Source organism: Sceloporus occidentalis, unplaced genomic scaffold, assembly GCF_023333645.1.
Source record: "Sceloporus occidentalis isolate IW3139 unplaced genomic scaffold, rSceOcc1.0.p SCAF_2, whole genome shotgun sequence".
Taxonomy (NCBI): Eukaryota; Metazoa; Chordata; class Lepidosauria; order Squamata; family Phrynosomatidae; genus Sceloporus; species Sceloporus occidentalis.
This window is the reverse complement of record NW_028316982.1, coordinates 116,573,574-116,598,177: the sequence shown is the minus strand read 5'-3', so window position 1 is coordinate 116,598,177 and position 24,604 is coordinate 116,573,574. Positions and strand designations below refer to the sequence as shown.

Below are 24,604 nucleotides of genomic sequence, written 5' to 3'. Positions count from 1 at the left end.
GATCGGGGCCACAGCAACTACACTCCGCAGCCCTGATCTCTGCTTTTCACAGTGCAAAAAGGAGCAGCAAAAACCAGCTTCTTTTTACGCCCTGGAAAGTGACACAGCCGCTGGCGCATGGCTTGATGGCCTGCGGGCAAAGTTGGGGCATGAGTCATGTGGACACCACATGCCGACTCTACCTGAAGGCTGGCCTTTCTCACCAATCTGAACAGTCCCTCATTGTGGGTTTACAAGTGTCAAGGAGGTATATTTCTTATTCGTGTTTCTGCCTTTGCTTAAATGGGCTTAGAAACCCTTTTCAGCCTTCTGTGGTCAACACATGAAAGTCATTAGAGTTGTCAGGGGATATTGGGTGGTTCATCCTCACCTTTGCATCTCTCTCTCTCTCTCTTTTTCTCTCATGCACAACTCACGAGAGAGAAAGGGAGAGATAGAAAATGATTTCAAGCAACCTGCCCTTTTCTTTACTAAATTCATTACCATACAATATTCAATCAATCAATTGTATTTATGATCTTCTACCAAAGTAAAGTATCTAGTATTTAATTTGTCTATTTAAACTTAATAACCAATATTATGAGACATTTCAAATAATCAGATGATTAACTTGTGGGTTTTTTTCATGCACCTAATTGTATGAAAGTAATTATTTCATATTTTTTATCACTTTTAATAGTTAGAGCTAAAAAGACACATATAAAGTATGCTACTTGTGTTAAGCCCGGGGATTTTATTCTTGGAGATTACAGCCTTACTTCAGCAAACAACAAATACTTTCACTACATGGCTGGTTCTTGCGATACTGATAAATGCAACACAATTCCTGAGGGTAAGTTCCTGCATCTCTCTGGAAACTACTCTGTATTTTGCACTCCTCCATCTGTTATTGGATCCAAAGTGTTTTTGCCTATTCTCTATGAAAAATAATTTAGAAATGATTCAGAGGCTCTACATAAATGTTGGCATTGGGGCGGATTGGGGGTGTTGTGACCGCACGCCACACATCCTGACAATGCCCCCATGCTGGCGTGACACCATACACCCCCCCACACAGCAGGAGGCATCACGGTGCACCAAAAAGCTGTGGCTCTGGTGGCTCTGGCGCCCTTTCCATGGTTCAAAATGGAGCCGCTTTTGGCTGCAGAAAGGCCAGGAAAGGGGCAGCGTCCCATCACTCCTTTGGGACTGTCTGCACAGTCCCATAGTCAGTCCTACTAAACTCACAATTTGGAGTCTTATACCTAGCCGCTAGGAAATGAGAAGAGGCCATTCTATGCCAAGGTTGTTGCTTCGTCTTGCTTGGGAAACTAAATACACAGAGGGAGCCTTTCTTATAAATGTAATGGCAAAGAGTAACTGAAGTATAATCTAATAGAAACTCAGGGTTTGTTAATATTATTAAGGAATGTTGGCCTAGTTGTACTGTAAATCTATCCAAGTGAGGTTATTGTCTCATGGAGGAAATGCTCCATTGCAGGGGGGCAGATAATAAAAAAATCCAGGATATTCCTTCTTGTATTCTGCCCCTTCCTCTCTTTTGGATGACAGTGTAGTATATGTGCCATGATCCTATCATGATGTAAATTTCTGGCTCATGATGAAAATTTCATGTGGCAAACCTCACACTTCTTGAATCAAGAATCAAGAAACCAAAGTTCTGTACATTGAACAAAGAGTGCTGTGATTTCTTCATATGTCTATGTTCCTGTCTAGCAAAAAGTAACTAGCTGAATGGCTCTAATATCCTGGAAGACTGTATCTGATTTACAGGACTGAAAGAAGACCTCAAAAGCAATGCACTCAGCTTTTCTGCATGGAATGAGGAGAAGGTTTATTTACGCTTTCTTGAAAATGCTACAGACAGCTGAAATACTTAGTGAACCAGTCACAAAAGCATGCACTTCCCTAAAAAAAAGGTAGCGCAACACTGAAACAAGAACCATAGTCATGCAGCATTACACTTTCAGCTGCTCCACAGTTTCTGTGTGTGTGTGTATGTGTATATATATATATATATATATATATATACACACATAAATATACATATACACACATGCATATATATACACACACAAACACACACACACATATACACACATACATATACATATACACACACGCATATATATATATATATATATTTACACACACACACAAACTGTGGAGCAGCTGAAAGTGTAATGCTGCATGTATATGCTTACACACATATCTTTGTGTGTGTATATATATATATATATACACATACATATACATATACAGACACCCGTGGGAACGCAGGGAGGGTGTCTGGCTCCTGATCCTGCTGTTTTCCCATGGTCCCCGGCACCCACGGGAAAGCAGGGAGGATGCCCGGCTCCTCCCCCCGCTATTTTCCCACGGCCCCCGGCACTCGCGGGAAAGCAGGGATGTCTCCCCCCGCTATTTTCCCACGGCCCCCGGCACTCGCGGGAAAGCAGGGATGTTGTCCGGTTCCCCTCCCGCTATTTTCCCATGGTCCCAGGCACCCGCAGGAAAGCAGGAACAGTGCCCATCTCCTCCTCCCACTATTTTCCCACGGCCCCCGGCACCCACGGGAAAGCAGGGAAGATGCCCGGCTCCTCCCCCCGCTATTTTCCCACGTTCCTCGGCACCCGCGGGAAAGCACGGAGGTTGTCCAGTTCCCCTTCCGCTATTTTCCCACGGTCCCTGCCACCAGCGTGAAAGCAGGGAGTGTGTCAGGCTCCTCCTCCCCCTATTTTCCCACAGTCCCCGGCACCCGCAGGAAAGCAGGGAGGGTGCCCGTCTCCTCCTCCCGAGATTTTCCCACGGTCCCCAGCACCTGCGGGAAAGCGAGGAGGGTGCCCGGCTCCGCCTCCCGCTATTTTCCAACGGTCCTCGACACCCGCGGGAAAGCAGGGAGGGTGCCCGTCTCCTTCTCTTGCTATTTTCCCACGGTCCCTGGCACCCGCGGTAAAGCAGGGAGGGTGGCTGGCTTCCCCTCCGGTTATTTTCCCACGGTCCCTGGTACCCATGGGAAAGCAGGGAGGGTGCGCCTCTCCTTCTCTCGCTATATTCCCACGGTCCCCGGCACTCGCAGGAAAGCAAGGAGGGTGCCTGGTTACTCCTCCTGCTATTTTCCCATGGTCCCCGGGACCCTCGGTAAAGCAGGGAGGGTGGCCAGGTTCCCCTCTGGTTATTTTCACACGGTCCCCGGTACCCGCGGGAAAGCAGGGAGGTTGCCCGGTTCCTTTCCCGCTATTTTCCAACGGTCCCTGGCACCCACGGGAAAGCAGGAATGGTGCCCGGCTCCTCCCCCTCTATTTTCCCAAGGTCACCGGCAGGTAAAGAAGGGAGGGTGGCCGGCTTCCCCTCCGGTTATTTTCCCACAGTCCCGGTACCCACGGGAAGGCAGGGAGGTTGTCCAGTTCCCCTCCTGCTATTTTCCCACGATCCCAGGCACCTGCGGGAAAGCAGGGAGGGTGTCCGTCTCCTTCTCTCGCTATTTTCCCACGGTCCCCGGCACCTGCGGGAAAGCAGGGAGGGTGGCTGGCTTCCCCTCCAGTTATTTTCCCACGGCCCCTGGTACCCGCGGGAAAGCAGAGAGGGTGTGCGTCTCCTTCTCTCGCTATTTTCCCATGGTCCCCGGCACCTGCGGGAAAGAAAGGAGGTCGTCCAGTTGCCCTTTCGCTATTTTCCCACGGTCCCCAGCACCCGCGGGAAAGCAGGGATGGCGCCCGGCTCCTCCCCCTGCTATTTTCCCACAGTCCCTGATACCCACGGTAAAGCAGGGAGGGTGGCCAGCTCCTACTCCCGCTATTTTCCCATGGTCTCCGGCACCCGGGGGAAAGCAGTGAGGTTGTCCATTTCCCCTCCAGCTATTTTCGCACGGTCCGTGGCACCCGCGGTAAAACAGGGAGGGTGCCCGGTTCCTCCTCCCGCTACATTCCCAAGGTCCCTGGCACATGCAGGAAAGCAGGGAGGGTGCCCATCTCCTTCTCTCTATTTTTCCACGGTCCCGGCACCCGCGGTAAAGCAGGGAGGGTAGCCGGCTTCCCCTCTGGTTATTTTCCAGCGGGCCCCGGTTCCTGTGGGAAAGCAGAGAGGGTGCACGTCTCCTTCTCTCACTATTTCCCCACGATCCCCGGCACCCGCGGGAAAGCAAGGAGGTTGTCCAGTTGACATTTCGGTATTTTCCCACGGTCCCCGGCACCCGCGGCAAAGCAGGGAGGGTGCCCGGCTTCCCCTCCGGTTATTTTCCCATGTCCTCGGCACCCGCGGGAAAGCAGGGAGGTTGTCCAGTTCCCTTTCCGCTATTTTCCCACGGTCCCAGGCACCCGCGGGAAAGCAGGGAGGGTCCCGGCTCCTCCCCCAGCTATTTTCCCATGGTCCCTGGCATCCGCAGTAAAGCAGGGAGGGGGGCCGGCTTCCCCTCCGGTTATTTTCCCACGGTCCCCGGTACCTGCGGGAAAGCAGGGAGGTTGTCCGGTTCCCCTCGTGCTATTTTCCCACGGTCCCTGGCACCCGCGGGAAAGCAGGGATCTAGTCCGTTTCCCTTCCCGCTATTTTCCCACGGTCCCTGGCACCCACGGGAAAGCAAGGAGGGTGGAGGAACCGGGCACCCTCCCTCCCTTCCTGCGGGTGCCGGGGACCATGGGAAAATAGCCGGTGGAGTAGCCGGGCACTCTCCCTGCTTTCCCCCGGGAGCTGGGGACCGTGGGAAAATATCAGGAGGAGGAACCGGGCCCCCTCCCTGTTTCCTGCGTGTGCTGGGGACTGTGGGAAAATAGCCGGTGGAGGAGCCGGACACCCTCCCTGCTTTCCCGCGGGTGACGGGGACCATGGCAAAATTACGGGAGGACAAGCCGGGCCCCTTCCCTGCCTCCCGCGGGTGCCAGGGACCATGGGAAAATAGTGGTAGGAGGAGCCGGGCACTCTCCCTGCTATCCCGCGGGTGCCAGGGACTGTGGGAAAATAGCGGCAGGAGCAGCCGGGCACCCTCCCTGCTTTCCCGCGGGTGAAGGGGACCGTGGGAAAATAGTGTCAGGAGGAGCCGGGCACTCTTCCTGCTATCCTGCAGGTGCCGGGGACCATGGGAAAATAGCGGGTAGAGTAGCCGAGCACCCTCCCTGCTTTCGCCTGGGTGCTCGGGACCGTGGGAAAATACCAGGAGGAGGAACCGGGCCCCCTCCCTGTTTCCTGCGGGTGCCGGGGACTGTGAGAAAATAAGGGCATGAGGAGCCGGGCACCCTTTCTACTTTCCCGCGGGTGAAGGGGACCTTGGGAAGATAGCGGGAGGGGGAGCCGGGCACCATCCCTGCTTTCCCGCGGGTGCCGGGGACCGTGGGAAAATAGGTGGTGGAGGAGCCGGGCACCCTTCCTGCTTTCCCGCGGGTGCCGGGGACCGTGGGAAAATAGCGGGTTGAGCATCCGGGCATCCTTCCTGCTTTCCCGTGGGTGCCAGGGACCGTGGGAAAATAGCGGGTGGAGGAGCTGGGCACACTCCCTGCTTTCCTGCGGGTGCCGGGGACAGTTGGAAAATAGCGGCAGGAGGAGCCGGACACCCTCCCTGCTTTCCCGCGGGTGAAGGGGACCGTGGGAAAATAGTGGGAGGAGGAGCCGGGCATGCTCCCTTCTTTCCCCTGGGTGCTGGGGACCGTGGGACACTAGCAGGAGGAGGAACCGGGCCCCCTCCCTGTTTCCCATGGGTGCTGGGGACCGTGGGAAAATAGCAGCAGGAGGAGCCGGGCACCCTCCCTACTTTCCCGCGGGTGCCGGTGACCATGGGAAAATAGCGGCAGGAGGAGCCGGGCACCCTCCCTGCTTTCCTCCGGGTGCTGTGGACCATGGGAAAATAGCGGGAGAGGGAGCGGGACACGCTCCCTGCTTTCCCGCAGGTGCCGGGGACCGTGGGAAAATAGGCAGGAGTGGGAGCGGGACACCCCCCTTCTTTCCCGGGGGTGCCGGGGACTGTGGGAAAATAGCGGCAGGAGGAGCCGGGCACCCTCCTTGCTTTCCCACGGGTGCCGGCGACCGTGGGAAAATAGCGGCAGGAGGAGCCGGGCACCGTCCCTGCTTTCCCCCGGGTGCTGTGGACCATGGGAAAATAGCGGGAGAGGCAGCGGGACACGCTACCTGCTTTGCTGCGGGTGCCAGGGACCGTGGGAAAATAGCAGGAGGGGGAGCGGAACACCCTCCTTCCTTTCCCGGGGGTGCCGGGGACCATGGGAAAATAGCAGGAGTGGAAGCGGGACACCCTCCCTGCTTTCCCGCAGGTATCGCGGACCGTGGAAAAATAGCAGGAGTGGGTGTGGGACAACCTCACTGCTATCCCGCGGGTGCCGGGGACCGTGGGAAAATAGCGGGAGGCGGAGCGGGACACCCTCCCTGCTTTCCCGCGGGTGCCTGGGACCGTGGGAAAGTTGCGGGAGGGGGAACGGGACACCCTCCCTGCTTTCCAGGGGGTGCCGGGGACCATGGGAAAATAGCTGGAGGGGGAGCGGGACACCCTACCTACTTTGCCGTGGGGGCCGGGGACCGTGGGAAAATAGCAAGAGGTGGAGCGGGACACCCTCCCTGCTTTCCCGTGGGTGCAGGGGACCGTGGGAAAATAGTGGGAGGGGGAGCGGGACAGCCTCCCTGCTTTCCCAGTGGTGCCGAGGACCATGGGAAAATAGCAAGACGGTGAGTAGGACCACCCTCCATGCTTTCACGGGGGTGCCAGGGACTGTGGGAAAATAGCGGGAGGGGAGTGGGACAGCCTCCCTGCTTTCCCGTGGGTGCCGGGGAGCGTGGGAAAATAGCGGATGGGGGAGTGGGACACCCTGCCTGCCTTCCCGCGGGTGCCAGGGTCTGTGGGAAAATAGCGGGAGGGGGAACGGGACACCCTCCCTGCTTTACAGCGGGTGCCGGGTACCGTGTGAAAATAGCGGGTGGGGGAGCGGGACACCATGCCTGCCTTCCTGCGGGTGCCAGGGACCGTGGGAAAATAGCGGGAAGGGGAGCGGGACACCCTCCCTGCTTCACCAGTGGTGCCGGGTACCGTGGGGAAATAGTGGGAGGGGGAGCGGGACACCCTCCCTGCTTTCCTGCGGGTGCCGGGGACCGTGGGAAAATAGCGGGAAGGGGAGCGGGACACCCTCCCTGCTTCCCCGCGGGTGCTGGGGACCGTTGGAAAGTAGTGAGAGGGGGGGCGGGACACCCCCTTCTTCCCAGCGGTGCCGGGGACCGTGGAAATATAGTGGGAGGGGGATTGGGACACCCTCCGTGCTTTCGCAGGGGTGCCGGGAACTGTGGGAAAATAGCGGGAGAGGGAGGGGGACACCCCCTGCTTTACAGCAGGTGCCGGGGACTGTGGGAAAATAGCAGGGGGGGAGCGGGACACCCCCTGCTTTCCAGCAGGGTCCGGGGACCGTGGGAAAATAGCGGAAGAGGGAGAGGGACACCCCCTGCCTTCCCACGGGTCCCGGGGACCGTGGGAAAATACTGGGAGGGGGAGCGGGACACCCCCTGCTTTCCCGTGGGTCCCGGATACCGTGGGAAAATAGAGGGAGGGGGAGCGGGACACCCCCCTGCTCTCTCGCGTGTCCCAGGGACCGTGGGAAAATAGAGGGAGGGGGAGCGGGACACCCCCTTGCTTTCCCGCATGTCCCGGGGACTGTGGGAAAATAACGGGAGGGGGAGCGGGACACCCCTGCTTTTCCACTGGTGCCGGGGACCGTGGGAAAATAGCAGGAGGGGGACCGGGACACCACCTGCTTTCCCGCGGGTCCCGGATACTGTGGGAAAATAGAGGGAGGGGGAGCGGGACACCCCCCTGCTCTCTTGCGTGTCCCAGGGACCGTGGGAAAATAGAGGGAGGGGAAGCGGGACACCCCCTTGCTTTCCCGCGTGTGCCGGGGACCGTGGGAAAATAGCGGGAGGGGGACCGGGACACCACCTGCTTTCCCGCGGGTCCCGGATACCGTGGGAAAATAGAGGGAAGGGGAGCGGGACACCCCCCTGCTCTCTCGCGTGTCCCAGGGACCGTGGGAAAATAGAGGGAGGGGGAGCGGGACACCCCCTTGCTTTCCTGCGTGTCCCGGGGACCGTGGGAAAATAACGGGAGGGGGACCGGGACACCACCTGCTTTCCCGCGGGTGCCGGGGACCATGGGAAAATAGCGGGAGGGGGACCGGGACACCACCTGCTTTCCCGCAGGTCCCGGATACCGTGGGAAAATAGAGGGAGGGGGAGCGGGACACCCCCCCTGCTCTCTCGTGTGTCACAGGGACCATGGGAAAATAGAGGGAGGGGGAGCGGGACACCCCCTTGCTTCCCCGCGGGTCCTGTGGACCTTGAGAAAATAGCGGGAGGGGGAGCGGGACACCCTCTGCTTTCCCGCGGGTCCCGGGGACCGTGGGAAAATAGCGGGAGGGGGAGCAGGACACCCCTCCTGCTTTGCCGCGGGTGCCGGGGACCGTGGGAAAATAGCGGGAGGGGGAGCGGGACACCCCTCCCGCTTTCCCGCGGGTGCCGGGGACTGTGGGAAAATAGCGGGAGGGGGAGCGGGACACCCCCTTCTTTCCCGCGGGTCCCGGGGACCTTGGGAAAATAGCGGGAGGGGGAGCGGGACACCCCTCCTGCTTTCCTGCGGGTGCCGGCGACCGTGGGAAAATAGCGGGAGGGGGAGTGGGACACCCCCTTCTTTCCCGCGGGTGCCGGGGACCTTGGGAAAATAGCAGGAGGGGGAGCAGGACACCCCCTCCTTTGCCACGGGTACCGGGGACCGTGGGAAAATAGCGGGAGGGGGAGCGGGACACCCCTCCTGCTTTCCCACGGGTGCTGTGGACCTTAGGAAAATAGCAGGAGGGTGAGCGGGACACCCCTCCTCTTTCCCCATGGGTGCCGGGGACCATGGGAAAATAGCAGGAGGAGGAGCGGAACACCCCTGCTTTCCCGCAGGTACTGGGGACCGTGGGAAAATAGCGGGAGGGGGAGCGGGGCACCCCCTGCTTTCCCTCGGGTTCCGGGGACCGTGGGAATATAGCGGGAGGGGGAGCAGGACACCCCTCCTGCTTTCCCGCGGGTGCCGGGGACCTTAGGAAAATAGCGGGAGGGGGTGCGGGACACCCCTCCTGATTTCCCGGGGGTGCCGGGGACCTTGGGAAAATAGCGGGAGGGGGAGCGGGACACCCCTCCGGCTTTCCCATGGGTGCTGTGGACCTTAGGAAAATAGCAGGAGGGTGAGCGGGACACCCCTCCTCTTTCCCCATGGGTGCCGGGGACCATGGGAAAATAACGGGAGCGGGTGCGGGACACCCCTCCTGCTTTCCTGCGGGTGCCGGGGACCGTGGGAAAATAGCGGGAGGGGGAGCGGGACACCCCACCTGCTTTCCCGCGGGTGCCGGGGACCGTGAGAAAATAGCAGGAGGAGGAGCGGAACACCCCTGCTTTCCCGCAGGTACTGGGGACCGTGGGAAAATAGCGGGAGGGGGAGCGGGGCACCCCCTGCTTTCCCTCGGGTTCCGGGGACCGTGGGAATATAGCGGGAGGGGGAGCAGGACACCCCTCCTGCTTTCCCGCGGGTGCCGGGGACCGTAGGAAAATAGCGGGAGGGGGTGCGGGACACCCCTCCTGATTTCCCGGGGGTGCCGGGGACCGTGGGAAAATAACGGGACTGATGTCATGCAGAGGACTGGATGTTGCCTCTTCCAGCCTCTTCTCTGCCCCATACCACCTTCTTTGAGACTAGCAAAACCCACATGTTTCCTGTGAGGCCAGCAAACTCCATGATATCAATGGGTGCACTGAAGCGACTGCATTTGATAGGAGGATATGTGCTTGTGTGTGCGTCTGTGCCTTCAAATTGCCTGTTTACTTATGGTGGCCTTATGAATTTATCTATGCAGGAACTGGTTCTGGAAAAGAAAAACAGATCTAACTTTAATCTCTGTAGGATATCCTACAGCTGATAAAATTTCCATTTTGCAGTGTTGCATCTGCTGAGGAACAGGAATGCATTGCCATGTGAATCATTTGAACCTTGGTGGATATAGGCGAAATTAGATCTTGTATTTCAGAAATGCTGTTCAGTCTCCAGGGCCCACTTTCTAAGGAAACCAAACCCCAGGGAAAAGCTAAAATCCCTGAAACATCTCACTGATCAGGAATTGGATGTATTCACACATGTTGCATAGATTCTCTTCCTCCACCTGCTCAAAACATCAACAACAACATAGGGGATCAGATACAGTTGTTCAGGTAGGCCATGGGAATGGCCTATCCTTATGGCTGCTTTTTCCTCTCTCTGTTGTGAACAGGAAGCTGATGAGGGATCATTGTACTCCAAACTCAATACTGTGGAAGCTCCATACTTTCAATACTGTGGAAACGTGATAAAAGTTTCCCCACTGTTCTCAATATCCAGGATGAAACAAGACAACCATCCCAGCCCTTAGAGCCTCCATTACATTAAATAATATAAGATGTGCCTACTATTCTACAGCTGTCTTGCTCCATCGGGAATTTTACTCATTCTCTGCTCCAGGAAAAACCTTGCTGCCAAAGGCATAAATCCACCAAACAGCGATACTTTTATTGGCCAGCCAAATGCATAATATACATGTTGCAAGCTTTCGAAGCTCCACTGGCTTCGTCATCAGGCAAGGTGTTAAAAACCATACAGGAGACAAAGGAATACTGAAGATGTTAGCCATAGGCCTGCATTTTGCTGTTTCTGTTCTCAGTTCATATGCTATGGAGGGGCATTACTTGCAGGCTTTCACCTCCTCATTCTGGCCACATGGCTGCCAGGAGATTCTTAAAGTCCAGGAAATTTAACATCTATTTGCAATGCAAAAAAGAAACCACAGAGAACAGTTCTGTAGCTAGAGCATATATATATAGATAGGCAACCTGTGCCATCGGATGACCCCATGAATTTCATAGGGTTTCCGTAGGCAAGGAATCCTCAGAGGTAGTCTTGCCAGTTGCCAGAAATATAGCCTGCAGCACCTAGTGTGCATTGGCAGTTTCCCATCTAAGCACTAGCCAGGGCTGACTCTGCTTAGCTTCCAAGACAGAATCTGCTGCCTTCAGGGTATTTAGTTACTGTAGGAGCAGGTACCAAATGCAAATCCATTTTATCTTCCCAACAAGAGATGTTCAAGGTATTTTGCTACATGCGTTAGGCAAAAAATGCCTACCTTGTTCCATGTTCAAAGCCCAACTAGACTGCCAATTGAATTTTAATTGGAAATGAATTTTAATTGGAATTGTAACTGGAAACGAGGCAATACCATCCATCATAAGTGAGGGCAGAGGACTAGGGGTTTTTTTGGAGTCAAATGTAGAGTAAGTCCCTTGTGCAAATGAATCTTTCCTCCCATGTTTTGCTGTGTCCCAGTATTTGCCCCTCAGGTTATTGCAGAACTGTAATAATAATGACAGTGCCTTTGGCTACAAGTACAGGAACTCTGTCATCCTAGAAATGTCTCCCCCCCCCTCTTTCTCTGGGAAATTGGAATAAAGAGAGAAGACAGAGAAAGAGAACAATTTCCATAAACCAAAGTGTTAGCCCAACCCAACCCGACTTCTCACCTATATAAGATGAAGCCTACAGATAGAAGTTAAAAGTTGATTCGTTGACCAGGATATCTTGCGATTCTTTCCATTCAAATCCATGCAATGTCTATCTGCTTTCCCTTTTCCTTCTTTCCCAAATCTGACCCCTGCAGACAAGGAGCATTTTGGATTTTGGAGTGTCTGTATATGGTTTCTATAAAGCGGCTGCATCACTGATACGAACTGACAAGGGATGCAATTCTCTATTCATCTTCTTCTCAAAGGCAGCAAATGAACAATAGAAACAATTTCCTTCCCACTGTGAGCAAAGCTTTTGAAACCTATTTGCAGTTTGGGACTTTTTGGGTACTAAATTCATACGCTGTTGTTTCACAAAGAAAACATTTCCTGCACCGAAAAGGCTATTTCTGCACAAAACAACAATAAGTGATATTTTGTGCAGTATAAGTTCCAGACTGCAGTGATTCAGGATTCCTTTTGTCAGGGTTTCTTGACACTCGAAAACATGTTTTCTGAACATTACTTTTTTCCCCTGTGGTTTCCATCCCTAGAACTGGCACATAAAACATGCCAACACTGCTTTTTGGAAACACGCAAACTGGTATTTTTAATACCACTGACAAACTGCACTAAGTGAATATTATGTAGTGCATCAGTGGCCACAACACACAGGATGGCTACAAGGGCAACCAAAGGAGAGCATTCCCCCCCCCCCCGAAATAAGAAATCTGCCTCCCCAAATGAACTTTTGTTCAATCCCCAATTTTCTATTAGGGCCCAGCATGACAGACATTGAAAATCATTTACTCCTGAAGCTCTTACATTTGCTGTGTATGCATTCCTGTTAAGTCACTTCGTCTCTTTTCTTTTGAATGACGGAACCATGCTTCTAAATGCTTTCCTGAAGTTTTTAGTTGCCGCGGTGCTAGAAATTTGGGGACAGAAGGAACATTTCAGGAGGAGGAGCAGAATTCTTATTGCAAGCAACGTTCTCATTGTGGAGAGCAATGCAATTCCAATGTGAAGTCGAAGGCTTTCATGGCCGGTATCCATAGTGGTATCTTCAGAGAGATGAAGATGCCAACCACAGATGCTGCTGGCAAAACATCAGGAATAAACTCTTCTAGAACATGGCCACATAGCCCCAAAAACCCATTAAAACAATGCAATTTCAGTTCATCTCATTCATTCCTGCCCCTACAAATTGAAAATAAAATGAAAGTGACGACAATGCCCCTATTTTGCTCTCCCAAGTAGTTGAGAGAAGAGGCTGAACTGAAGGAAAGAAGGAAGAATGGAAGGGTACTGAGGATGTGTAGTCACTCACTTTGTTGTTACAAGGGAAACTGGGTTCGCTCCAGCTTGTAAACTCAACACCTCTGTTTCTTAGCATGAAGGAAAGCCCAGAGGAGCACTGATAACTTCATTTCTGGGAAAGAGGCTGGACGATTAACAGCAACAGCGGCAGAGACGGAAAGCCCTTCTTTGCTGGACTAAATGCAGAAATAACTCGGTGCCCTTGAACAAAATGAAGGCACATTTTTACACATCTGGAGGAGGAGATTGTTGCCAACAAAGTGTGAAACGCATAACTATTCTTGGAGGTTTGTCTTAATGTCACCATAAGTTGGAAACGACTTGAAGGCACACAACAATAAATGGCAGCCACATAGAATAAAAGATCAAATTGCAAGTTTTCTAACACAACATTTTTCAGCAGTCCAGCTTAAAGAAATATCCCATAGCTCCACTGCAGTTTTCCAAGCTTATGCCTTATATATTATCCTCAAAGCTGCATTCAGGATTCTACTTATGTTCAGCACAGCCGCAAAAGACCCAACTTAGTGTAATGGCCTGAGTGCTTGACTCTTGGGAGATGAGGGTTCAAATATCATGGAAACCCATTGGGTGAAGTGCGGCAAGTCATAGTCTCTCAGCCTAAAATGAAGGCAATGACAAACTCTCTGGAACTGCTATGATAACATGCAGAACGGCATGGAGAAAGTCAGATCTGTTTCACCTTTTTTACCCGTTGTGCAGTAAAGTCAATAACTCACATATTTCACACTGGATTACTGCTTTATGGTTCAAGCAATCCATGATTTTGATGAAATGATCTATAAGTGCAATGGCTTCTGCATGTAGCAACCTCACTCATAACTAGCACAGGGCATAGAACATAGATATTGACCAAAATCCTGCGACGTGAGTCTGGAGTGCAGGTTTGCCGCATTGTTTAGAAATGAATACAAGACTCATGAGGCAGGCCTAGCATGAGATTGTGGAAGGGATTTTTGGTGACATGTCACAAAAGTTGCAGGAACAAATCTAATTCACTTTCCAGGTATGCCTCCTCTCAACCAAACTAGGCATGGAAGGATTATTTGGCAGCAATCCATTATCTTCCTGGAAAAGGTTTCATCCATATTCATCATCTAACTTTAATTTCTGGTATAAATGTGATAGATCATTTCGGAAAGCATGCAAGCTTCATTTTTAAACTTAATTTCTGCAACCAGTTTTTTTAATTAATTAAACTGAAAAAAATGAAAGTTTAATCTAACTTGATGTTTAACCACATGTTGCATGACATACGTCACGTGGTGTTAAAACGTTACTAGAACGCAAGTGGTCCTACGTCTTCCCTCCATCTCTGCTTTTATTTGAGAAGGAAACAGTAGATTTTGGAAAATCCCATTTCTCATCTTGCCATGCGCTGAAAGAAAAGGAGTGAGGTTGAAATAGGTCAACACAGGCAGGATGCAATTTACAAAAACCTTTATGTATGAAATAAAAGTTAGGCCCACTTTATCACACTCCTCATCCTCATCAACCATATGCAGACCATTGTGAAGTGGAAGGCTTTCATGGCCGGCATGCATAGTTTTTTGTGGCTTTTTCGGGCCATGTGGCCATGTTCTAGAAGAGTTTCTTCCTGATGTTTCACCAGCATCTGTGGCTATGGGCATCTTCAGAGAAGGCCATGCAGACCCTATGCAGACCATGCCACTCTCCATTAATAATGTTCCACAACATTCTCCGAAACCTTTTAAAGAAAAAGGGACCATCTATTGGTTTGAATCCTCTTTTTGTGTGATTCCTTCTGCTGTTTTTAGTTTTGCATGTCTTTCTTCCTTCTGTGTCTTTTTTCTTCACTCATCATGTCCATCACATATAACACTTCCTCATCCAAAATTCTCTGATCCTTTCTTTTTCATGCACCCCTGAGCACCACATTTCCCTTTTCCTGCTCTGCTTGCTTCTTATTTTTTGCTGTGTGTTGTACTTGTTGCTCATTGCTGCTGTCATTCAACATGAAGCAGAAAGTCTCAGTCAGAAGAAGCGGTCAGTTCCCACACTAAACCTTCCCTCCTTCGTAATAAAATAAACTCTCCCTAACCCTATAATAATGGGAAAGAGTCATAGACCTCCCCCTACTGGTGAGATCTTGTGTATTTCTGCTTGAATAGTGATGTTGTGTGCCTTCAGGTTGTTACTGACTTATGGCGGCCCTAAGGCAAACTTATCATGGGCTTTCTTGGCACGATTTGTTTAGAGGAGGCTTGCCACTGCCTTCCCCTGAAGCTGAGAGTATGTAACGTCTCCAAGGTCTCTTGGAAGCTTACAGAATACCTACCTCCCTGTCCCATTCCAGATCCATGTTCAGATAGAGAAGCATGGAGGGGGCACAGGATTCAACTAACTAGTTAAATTCTCGATTGACTGGCATCCTTGGCAGGGATAAGTGGGATATCCAGACAGTCTGACTCAGTGGCTCCACCAACTAATTCAGGATCCTCAACAAATGATACTGTGGAACAACCTCCTTCGGAGGAAGGAGCACCAATGGAAGAGCCTGGCATAGGTGAGTCCTTGTTTGTACCTGAGACATAGCAGGAAGCGATGACATGACCATGGAGACCCTAAAGTCAACAGGCTGCTGTTGTATCTCCTGGCTTTGAACAATATATTTGGCTCCACAAGAAGGTGGGTGACCAACTTCTATCCAATCCCAATTACAAACAATGCCTAATAGGCCAGCACAACTTCCAGGGGCTTCTAGGAATATTCAGTGTCTCCTATGTTTGGACACACATCTCTGAGAGTGCAAAAATACTGAGGTTTAAGATGTCCTGTCCACTTATGTCTTTAAAGAAACAATACCTAGCCAAGGTTCATTTCTGTAGCTTATCTTGAAGGTGCTTAAAACTGTCATCTTGACTATCTTCCCTTTAAAGAAGTTGTAGGAAAGGCTTGCTAGAAAGAGCTTCACATGACTCACAGGGATGAAAACAACAACAACACTACAGACAAACTGTACAATACCAAACTCCATCAACACACTCCAGTGGAGGAGAAAAATGCTAACAGGTTTGCTATGACTTCTCATAGGAGGACAACTGAGTAGAGAACTCAAGAGAAAAATGCCATTATATGTAAACTTTATATATGATTGGCTGACCAGAGTGGTTCTTTTACAGGCCCAGCTCTTGACTTCAATGGGCGGCAATGCCCAAGCTGTTTCTCAGATAATGTGGGAGAATGTGAGAATGCCGAAATCGTCAGATGCTATGGAGATGAGACCCAATGCATTGATCTTTTTGGCACAATTAATGTACGTGAGTAGAATTGTCAACTAACCAGAAGCAAAACATACTGTTCACTGCAAGAAACCCTGGTATGGAACAACGGCAGAAAGGGGATTATTTGGAAGACAGTTGAAGAGGAACCTAAATCTGAACTGGAAGGAACATTAGGAGGACCTTCCTGAGAGTAAGGGCTGTTTGACAGTGGAACACACTCCTTCCTCAGAGTGTAGTGGAGTCTCCTTCCTTAGAGGTCTTTAAACAGAGGCTGGATGGCCATCTGTCATTGGGGATGCTTTGATTGAGATTTCCTGCATGGCAGGGGGCTGGACTAGATGGCTCTTGCGGTCTCTTCCAACTCTATGATTCTATTATTCTAAGCCCTAGACCCACCAAAGAATTTCTCCAGCCCTCCCAAACTGGTCACATTTGCACACAAAACACCATGTTTGCCCCCAACCTATTATCCCATGTACCCCCAAAACTAACCCCAGCTCCAAATCTTTGCCTAAATCATCCAACAATGAAACTGGAAATGGTGTGAGGTCAGTTCTGATCGCATCGGGTGCACCGCTGTAGCCGGAAACAGTTGTGAGAAATGCCCCCAGCTCCCTCCTTGGTTGATACAGATCCCAAATATTCCTACAGCTCTAAAGGAACAAGATCAGTGTTTCTCTTCCTCTCTCTCTGGAAAACACTAGTGGGAATGGAAGGTAGTCCCTGCAGTTTGGTCATGAAGCATTTCTCTCCCTGCAGGGCCCTTTAATAGCCATAGCATCAAAGCAGGGAGTTGGACTGAATGGCCCTTGTGATCTCTTCCAACCCTATGATTCTATGATCTTAGACTTTTGTTCTTGAACTTCAAAACTTTACAGCTTTTCACAGTCATGTCCTGAGGCAGTTATGTGTTTTGTATATTTCTACATTCCTATTTAGTACAAATACTAAAGCCTTCCTTCCCAGTGACTTGTACAAACATGGCTATTTCTCTTTTCCAGGTGATGCTGGTATGCGTTACATCCGTTTCCAAGGCTGTGCAACACCAGAACAATGTGACATGACAGAGGAAGGAATAGAACCCAGTTTGACCATGAGTGAGTTCATGCCCATCCATGTCGAATGTAGTGATGCTCAGCCTTCCTCAGATTAGCCCAATATTGAAGGGTAGTTATGGGGAATCAAAACCTTCCTCCTTAAGAATCTCACTGTTTGTCTGCCATCCTCTTGGTTAGTCCCAACTGGAATAGACTTATTCAACATGTTGGTAAATACAGTTAATTCAATGGGTCTACTCTAGTTAGGACTAACAGCAAATTTAGACCTTTGTGGTATTTAGGCGGCTACTGGATAGCTGAAATCTAGAAAAGGTGGAAAGACAGAGCAGCTCATGCTCAGTGCTCCTTTTTTGCATTTGGTGAAGGTTAAATGAGATCTAGGAGGCAAAGAAACAAGGTTAACAATGTCAGTCTTGAAGCTAGATATATAGCTTATATTTTAACTGAATCACAATAACAATAAATTGATGCAGCATATGAAATCTGTGTCCCATTTCTGGTTTTGTTAAGCAAAGATATTGAAGGGCAAGGGGAATAGCTCGAAGTACTTGGTACCAAAAGGGGAACACATGGAGAAAGCACTGAAATGCAGCTGAATCTGAAGAGTAGCAGCTTTCGCTTAGGAGGCAATGTACATCAGTGTTACTCAAAATGGTGGTCCTTGGACCATTGATGGTCTCTGACCTATCTGCTGCTGGTCCTTGGAGAACTTCTAGGGAAAAGCAATTGTAGCCATTGGGCACAACTACGGTATTGGTCCCTGATATACTGAGGAGGAAAAAAAATCCTGTTAGTGACCCACATCAGAAAGCATAGAAAGCCATGGTGTAGATGGTCATATATCAGAGATTGCTTTGGAAACAGAATAAACACAAGCATGACTCCTATACAGTGTTCAACATTTGAAGAAGTAAACATAGACCCAGCCAAACCAGCCTTACTCCATTTCCTCTTTCTTCCACCAGTGCAGCTATTATTCTTATCTACTAGTAATAAACAATCAAATGTGTATAATATGGAGAGTTCCCATCCCTAATGTTGGCTGTCTTAGGCTTTGTGACACCATCCTCAGGGTTCACAGATGAGCTACTTCAGGCTCCTGTGACAAGCCATATGCTTATATCTTGCCAATAGTCAGTCTTCATGTTGAGGGAAATGGCTTCATCTCCCTTATGTTCTCCCAAGCTCACTGACTCAAATATAACCAGGTAGGTAATATCTCTTTACATTTTTTTCCCCTGATGCAATATTTGAATTGGACACTTGAGGGAATCAGAGACCAGACCTATCTGTCCTTCTTTCCATGTTTTTTGAGGAGGAAAACAAAAACGCAACAAAGGTCAAATGAACTCAAAGCATATTTTGTTGTTTGTTTGCAAGGTTTATCAATGGAAAGCCCATTGTTTCTCAGTCAGAGATTCATTTCTCAATCCGCCTACACTAACTATAGCATTCCACTTCTCAAGCACTGATGTAAATCCGAACTCAGTGGGTCTTTAAGAGAAGTGAGGGATAGAGCCAACATGGGCCACTCTGAGCAAAGCCCAGGGTCTCTCTCTTTTTTTTTATTACTGTCACCAAGTATGAGGTTCATTTTGCTTGATAGACACATCTTTCCATCATTCCAGCTAAGGATTACTGCGCACACTGCTTATTTGGGAATGGTTCCTGGAGTAGGAGCAAGTGCCAGGGACACAGTACTAATGGTGGATTGTGAAACTGGTATTTCACTAGGGCTCCAAGTCCATTAATGGGAACAGGTGAAACAGTTGACTGGAAAGCCATCCATATTTGTGCCAATATTGCAAGATTGTCAAGTCTTTGAGGGCCATCATCTTCCCGAACTTTCCTTGGCACTGTTATTTAAGTCTCCCTCTGGCCTCAAGAAACCTACCCATGAGGATAGAGAGAGGAGATGCTATATCTTCCTAGCCAACATTGGCACATACTAAGATCCTTCTTTAGGCCAAGCAAATCTATGGAACGCAGACCAAATCAGCCACTGGGAATAACAGGGTACAAAAGGGTAGGAGTTTTACAGCCTGAGAAGAGGAGTTTAGGAGGGCTTACCTTAAAGGGGATGAGGATAGAGGTGGGCAAAAAGGCCATGATGTAATGTTTCCTTTAGAATAGTAAGGCTTGGGTGGAAACCATTGCTTGTAAATAGAGGAAGCAGAAAATACGAGGCTGAAATCAACAACAAAGCATTTTGAACTGTATACAGAAAGATAAGTTGGGGGGGGGTTTCATGTCTTCTACCACGAGAGGACCATACAATCAGATTTTAAATAGGTTGTTTAAAAAGGATTTAGGAAAGAAGATAGCATTGATGAGAACCAGTAGACAAACATAGGCCTGAATACTATTGTTAATCTCAGCTAAAGGCTATAGAATCAATGTTTGCAGTCCCAGTAAAAACAATCATGTCATTTATCGCATTCACCCTCCACCAAGGTTGCCAGAGAAATACTGGAGAGTGCTTCTATATCTTTAAAGATTATGTTTATGAGTGAATTTACACAGTTGTAGAGAAGGAACACCTGCTGATATTCCAGCTTCGCTTCTGGTTAACTGCTGTCAAATCAGCTTTTGGCCACCCTATGAATGAGAGACTTCCCTATCATCAGTCGCCCTGCTAAAGCGTTGCAGACTCAGGCCTCATCTAAGCAGGCCTAGGACATGAGAGGTGCTGAGGACAGTGGTAAGAGCCCCATCCCCTGCTTCTACTGGGTCCTTACACCTGTTAAATGAGTCCAAAGTAGGATTGCTGGATGGAACAATACGCAGGGATCCTCTCTCTTTAATGCTTGGGAAGAGGGACATTCAGCAGCAAAGTAACAGATGTGTTCCTTTTAGTCCTGTATAATCATACATATGCATGTACAGTATTAAAGTCCTGGCGTTAGAATTTGCAGGTGTTAGCTGCCCTTGAGTTGATCCTGACCCATGGCGACCCTACCCTCCACCGCTATGCTCAGGTCCTGCAAATTCTTGCCCATGACCTTCCTGATTGAGTCCATCCATCTGGAATGCCATCTTCTGCTCCTCCTTCTGCACTCTACCCGTCTTAGCATTATTGTCTTTTCTAGTGATCTGTGCGTTCTTATTAGGTGGACAAATTACGACAGCCTCAATGTCATTTTAGCTTCCAATGAAATTTCAGGCCTGAGCTGCTCAGGACCCATTTGTTTGTCTTTTTGGCTGTCCATGGTATCCTAAGCACTCTTCTCCAGCACCACATCTCAAAAGGATTAATTTTCTTTCTGTCTGCTTTCTTTGTGGTCCAGCTCTCACACTACACATGCGCTCTACATGGGGCTACCTTTGTACCAAGTTTGGAAGCTTCAACTGATCCAGAATGCTGCAGCCAGACTGATCACCAGAACACCGAGATCAGAGCATATTACACCAGTATTGGTGATGGCGAATACAGGCGCGTTACAGACCGCCCCTTTGGGGCGGCCTGTAGGCGCACCTTTTCCCGCCGGATCGGGGCCTCAGTGGCCAGAGCGGCAGCTGCTGAGGCCCCGATCCGCCGCTTTCCGGGCTGCAGGGAAGCGGCAAAAGGCCCCTTCCCCACAGCCTGGAAAGGGGTGTCCTTGGGGCTTCAAGCCCCAAGGACACCCCGCGGCGGCGGGGAGAAGGAGAAAGGGGCCGTTTGGCCCCTTTCTCCTTTGGTCCGCTGGGCGCAGCCATCTGAAGCCTGCGCCCAGCGGACCAAACCAGGAAGGAGCTCCGAAACGGAGCTCCTTCCGGGGTCGTGGAAAGGGTGCCCTAGGCGCCCTGCCGCGACCCCAATACGTCACAACTGCGCCGCCTCGTTTGGAGGTGGCGCGGCCGTGACGTATCGATGACGGCGGCCGTGTGAAAGGGGGATAAAAAGTCAGTCTGCTCTGCCCCAATTGACAGGAAGACTGAGCCCTTTTGCATCAGGCAACCACCTCCATGTCTTTGCATCAGGAAACATTTTAAGTTGCTGCTTTGTCTCCATGAATGTCCACTGGTGCAATTAAATGTCCCTTTGGGGTTAGGATGGAGCATTCCTTTGGGCTCGGGTTCATGTTGTGGTGTCTATATGCAGGGTCGAATGTGTGCACGTTCCCAGAAGGAGCACACTTCTTTTTAGTCTGGCTCCCCTCCTTCCTTTAGTGTGGCCACATCATGGTTTCTGGCCACTTTGGGGTTGTGCATCATTTAAATACCACACCCCCAAAGCAGCCTGAAACTGCTTCTTTTGGCCCATCTGTTTGAGGCCACAAACTCCTTGGCTATATCTGTAGCTCTATGGCTATATATACACAAACATAGAGCTGCCTTGATTCCCTATATTGGGAAAAGGTGGGATATAAGAAAATAATACAGTGGGCCCTTGTTATCTGCTGGTGTTTGGTTCCAAGAACCTCCATGGATAACAAAATCCATGGATACTCAAGTCCCATTAAATACAATGGCATAGGAAAATGGTGTCCCTTATATAAAATGGAAAATCAAAGTTTACTATTTGGAATTTGTACTTTCCTCTGAAATATTTTCAAGCCATGGATGCTTGAATCCATGCTTTAAAAAATCCGTGCTTTAAAAAATCTGTGAATAAATAATAATAATAATAATAATAATAATAATAATAATAATAGTGGTTTTCAGAATTTTGCCCAAGGTTTGAAAAAGTTATAGGGAGTTTTATAAAAAAAAATAAATTGACATATTTTCTGCAGGATACAGGTTAATAAAATTGAATAGTAATGTATGCAAATGCATTTACTTTCTTTAAGTCACTGCAAAATTAAAACAAATTATATCTATCTACCTGTTTATCTTCCTGAACTGTTGTGGTTTTTGCAACTCTATATTTACTTCTCCCCCCCCCCCCGCCTCAAAAAAATCACTTCTTCCATGATCTAAAACCAGGAGTATATGTAAAGGATAGAGGCTCCCACTCACAAACCAGAATGATTTGGGAGTAACAATGGGAGAACCTAGTTCTGGTTTCTAGAACATTTGCCCTTTATGTTCAGCCTTATAAGCAAATCTCCCAGCCATCCATAAAGGAAAAGGAGGGCGACAATGATAAGAAAAATGCAATGGTGTGGCAGACTCTTGTTTACTCTGCTTCTGCCAAAAGGATGGCAAAGGCAAAAACTCACCATCTGCTGCACACATTCCAGCCATTTAGCTTGGATGTTAAAGGTATAGGAACAGTTAAGCACCACCTTCAAATGCCCCATTTTGGTCCAGAAGGAACAGGAGAAACTCAGCAGCACATATACTATAGCATAGAATACAAGGATATCAGATATTCAATGCTGCATTTATTGATTTGGATCTTGTTTCTAAAGAAATTTAACTTACACCCCATGTCGGATTTCCCTAGCACTCCCAGTTCCCAGTGATCCGCTCCCCTTTATGGTCTTCTTCACATCACATTCACCCTCCACCAAAGGCCAAGCCCTTCTCAGCTCCAGACACCAGGAACACAATGGCTTCCCACCAATCCACAAATGCTGGACCCACAGGAAAGCAGGAGCGGCTCTTCTTGTTTATTCTTCAGGTCCTAGCTCAGATGAAGATTCTTGAGCATCAGAGCATTGATTTTTGTTAACTGTAACAGCCATCTCCAGATTTATCAGAATATTAAAACCTTTTGGAAGTTTACAGAAATCCTCGGTTGAGCAGCCTTTCAGTGTTATGTTCTTTTCCCCACCAAACACTGTAAGAGATAAAGAGTCATGTTAAGTAAGGAGAGATGATGTAGCTTCACTTTTACTTGCATTGGGGTCCCATCATTTTTCATTTTTTTTCTAGTGCCCTACAGTAGGGATTGGAAAAATATTAAAAACATTCAGAAAATGTCCAGAAAACATGTTTTTGAATGTTGAGCGATTAGATTTCCACATCAGCAGCAATCTGTATTGCACAGAAGGGAGTGCAGAAGCAGCAGCAAAAGCAGCAGATTTGATAATTGATGTGGTCTTCAGTGCATTTCTTTCTGTCTTGCAAACACCTGCAATTCAACCACAGTCTACACACTGAGGAACCAATTACCAATGAGCTGAAACGTGACTTGCCTTTTGCTGGGGAGGGGAAGGCGCCCAATGAAACACAAACACAGCAGTTGGAGGTAAAGGCCACAACTTTATTAGCACAGCGCAAAGGTAGGGTTGGCCCAAAGCATAAGGTCCGGATCTGGAGCATCAAACAACACCCCAGTTGATTCATGCTAGGTTGCTTGGCCCTCCAAGCTTCGGGATGACATGGGGCAAAGTAAACGCTCTTACGCAATTGCACAATCCAACGGTGGTATCTGTTAATGCTTTCTGTTAGTGCTTTCCAGGGCCCTGTAACACTGGATTGGGAGTCCTTTGGACCTGGCAGCACTGAGTGCATGCGATGTGGCCACTACAGGGCCCACATTGCTTAGCTCAGTGCTCCTGGATCCAAAGGACTCCTGATCCAGTGCTACAGAGCCAGATCCAGGACCTATGCTCCCATCCACAAAAGTTGTGGCAAGACACCCAAGCCCAGGGAGGGAAGGTGGGAGAGCTGAGCAAAATGGCTCTGAGACACATGTGCCAAGGCCTTAAAAAGGCCTATCTGCCAATAGAGAGCCTGGGATGATGGAGGCACCGCCCCCAAGCTCCCTGCACCAATGGGCTGTAACCCAGGCATCTGGGCCAGCCAATCAGCAGCCACCGCAACAGCAAGGCAGGCTGGGATATGTGGTTCCAGCTGCCAGCGAAAGGGCCACTCCATACAACCAATAGCAGGCGATCCCGCCAGTGAATGGGCTACTGGGGTGGAAGGCCCCCACCCGTGGAGCTGTCATTGGAGGAGTCTGGTTCAGATTATGTGTGTGCACATGTGTGTTAAGAAGCCCTGATTAGCATAATCTTGAACTGATGGGAATCTTTGCAATTCTGGACTTATTCTGTGCAAAATTTGCATCTGGATGTTTTATCCTTAAAGAGTATTTTCTGCTCAGAAAATGCTGTAATATGGGATTAATTCCACCTCAGATTCACAGATGGATGATTTGCATGGAAAAACATTTTCTGCCAGGAAAAACAGCATTTTCTACACAGGAAATAACATTTCTGAAAATTTAATACAATGTTCTAATCGTAACGTATTTTCATCTGCAAAACTATTCTAGTTTCAAACATCACTTTGCAATACATACTCTGCACACTTAGAAACCAAGGATAAATCCCCAGAAAGCTGACCCGTTTTTGGTTATTAAACCTCTACATCGCATAAACAAATCTACTCACCGAACTTAAGTTTACCACGAAAGTCTATGCATCGATTCTCACTCAGACGACAGCTGACAGTCTCTGTGCTCTCACAGTTTGCTTTGTCTTCATTATAGCAAGCCGGACACTGCAGACCGTTAAAGGTAAGCTCTTCATGATCTGGCACTGT

At 49.5% G+C, this 24,604-nt stretch overlaps 1 protein-coding gene across 1 annotated transcript; it reads left to right on the top strand.

Annotated features, from left to right (window-relative positions):
• The first annotated feature begins 686 nt into the window (after positions 1–686).
• LOC149318914 (uncharacterized) lies at positions 687–22,759 on the top strand. Its single transcript, XM_089508364.1, has 4 exons — positions 687–832; positions 16,026–16,163; positions 17,129–17,224; positions 22,557–22,759. The coding sequence occupies exons 1-4, from the start codon at positions 787–789 to the stop codon at positions 22,757–22,759; spliced, it is 483 nt and encodes a 160-aa protein (XP_089364490.1). The 5' UTR covers positions 687–786.
• Positions 22,760–24,604: the final 1,845 nt, after the last annotated feature.

Coding starts and splice junctions, on each gene's coding strand:
- LOC149318914 (XM_089508364.1), top strand. CDS start 787: ATGGCTGGTTCTTGCGATACTGATAAATGCAACACAATTCCTGAGG. Junction 833..16,025: donor ATGCAACACAATTCCTGAGG/GTAAGTTCCTGC, acceptor GTTCTTTTACAG/GCCCAGCTCTTGACTTCAAT. Junction 16,164..17,128: donor TTTTGGCACAATTAATGTAC/GTGAGTAGAATT, acceptor TCTCTTTTCCAG/GTGATGCTGGTATGCGTTAC.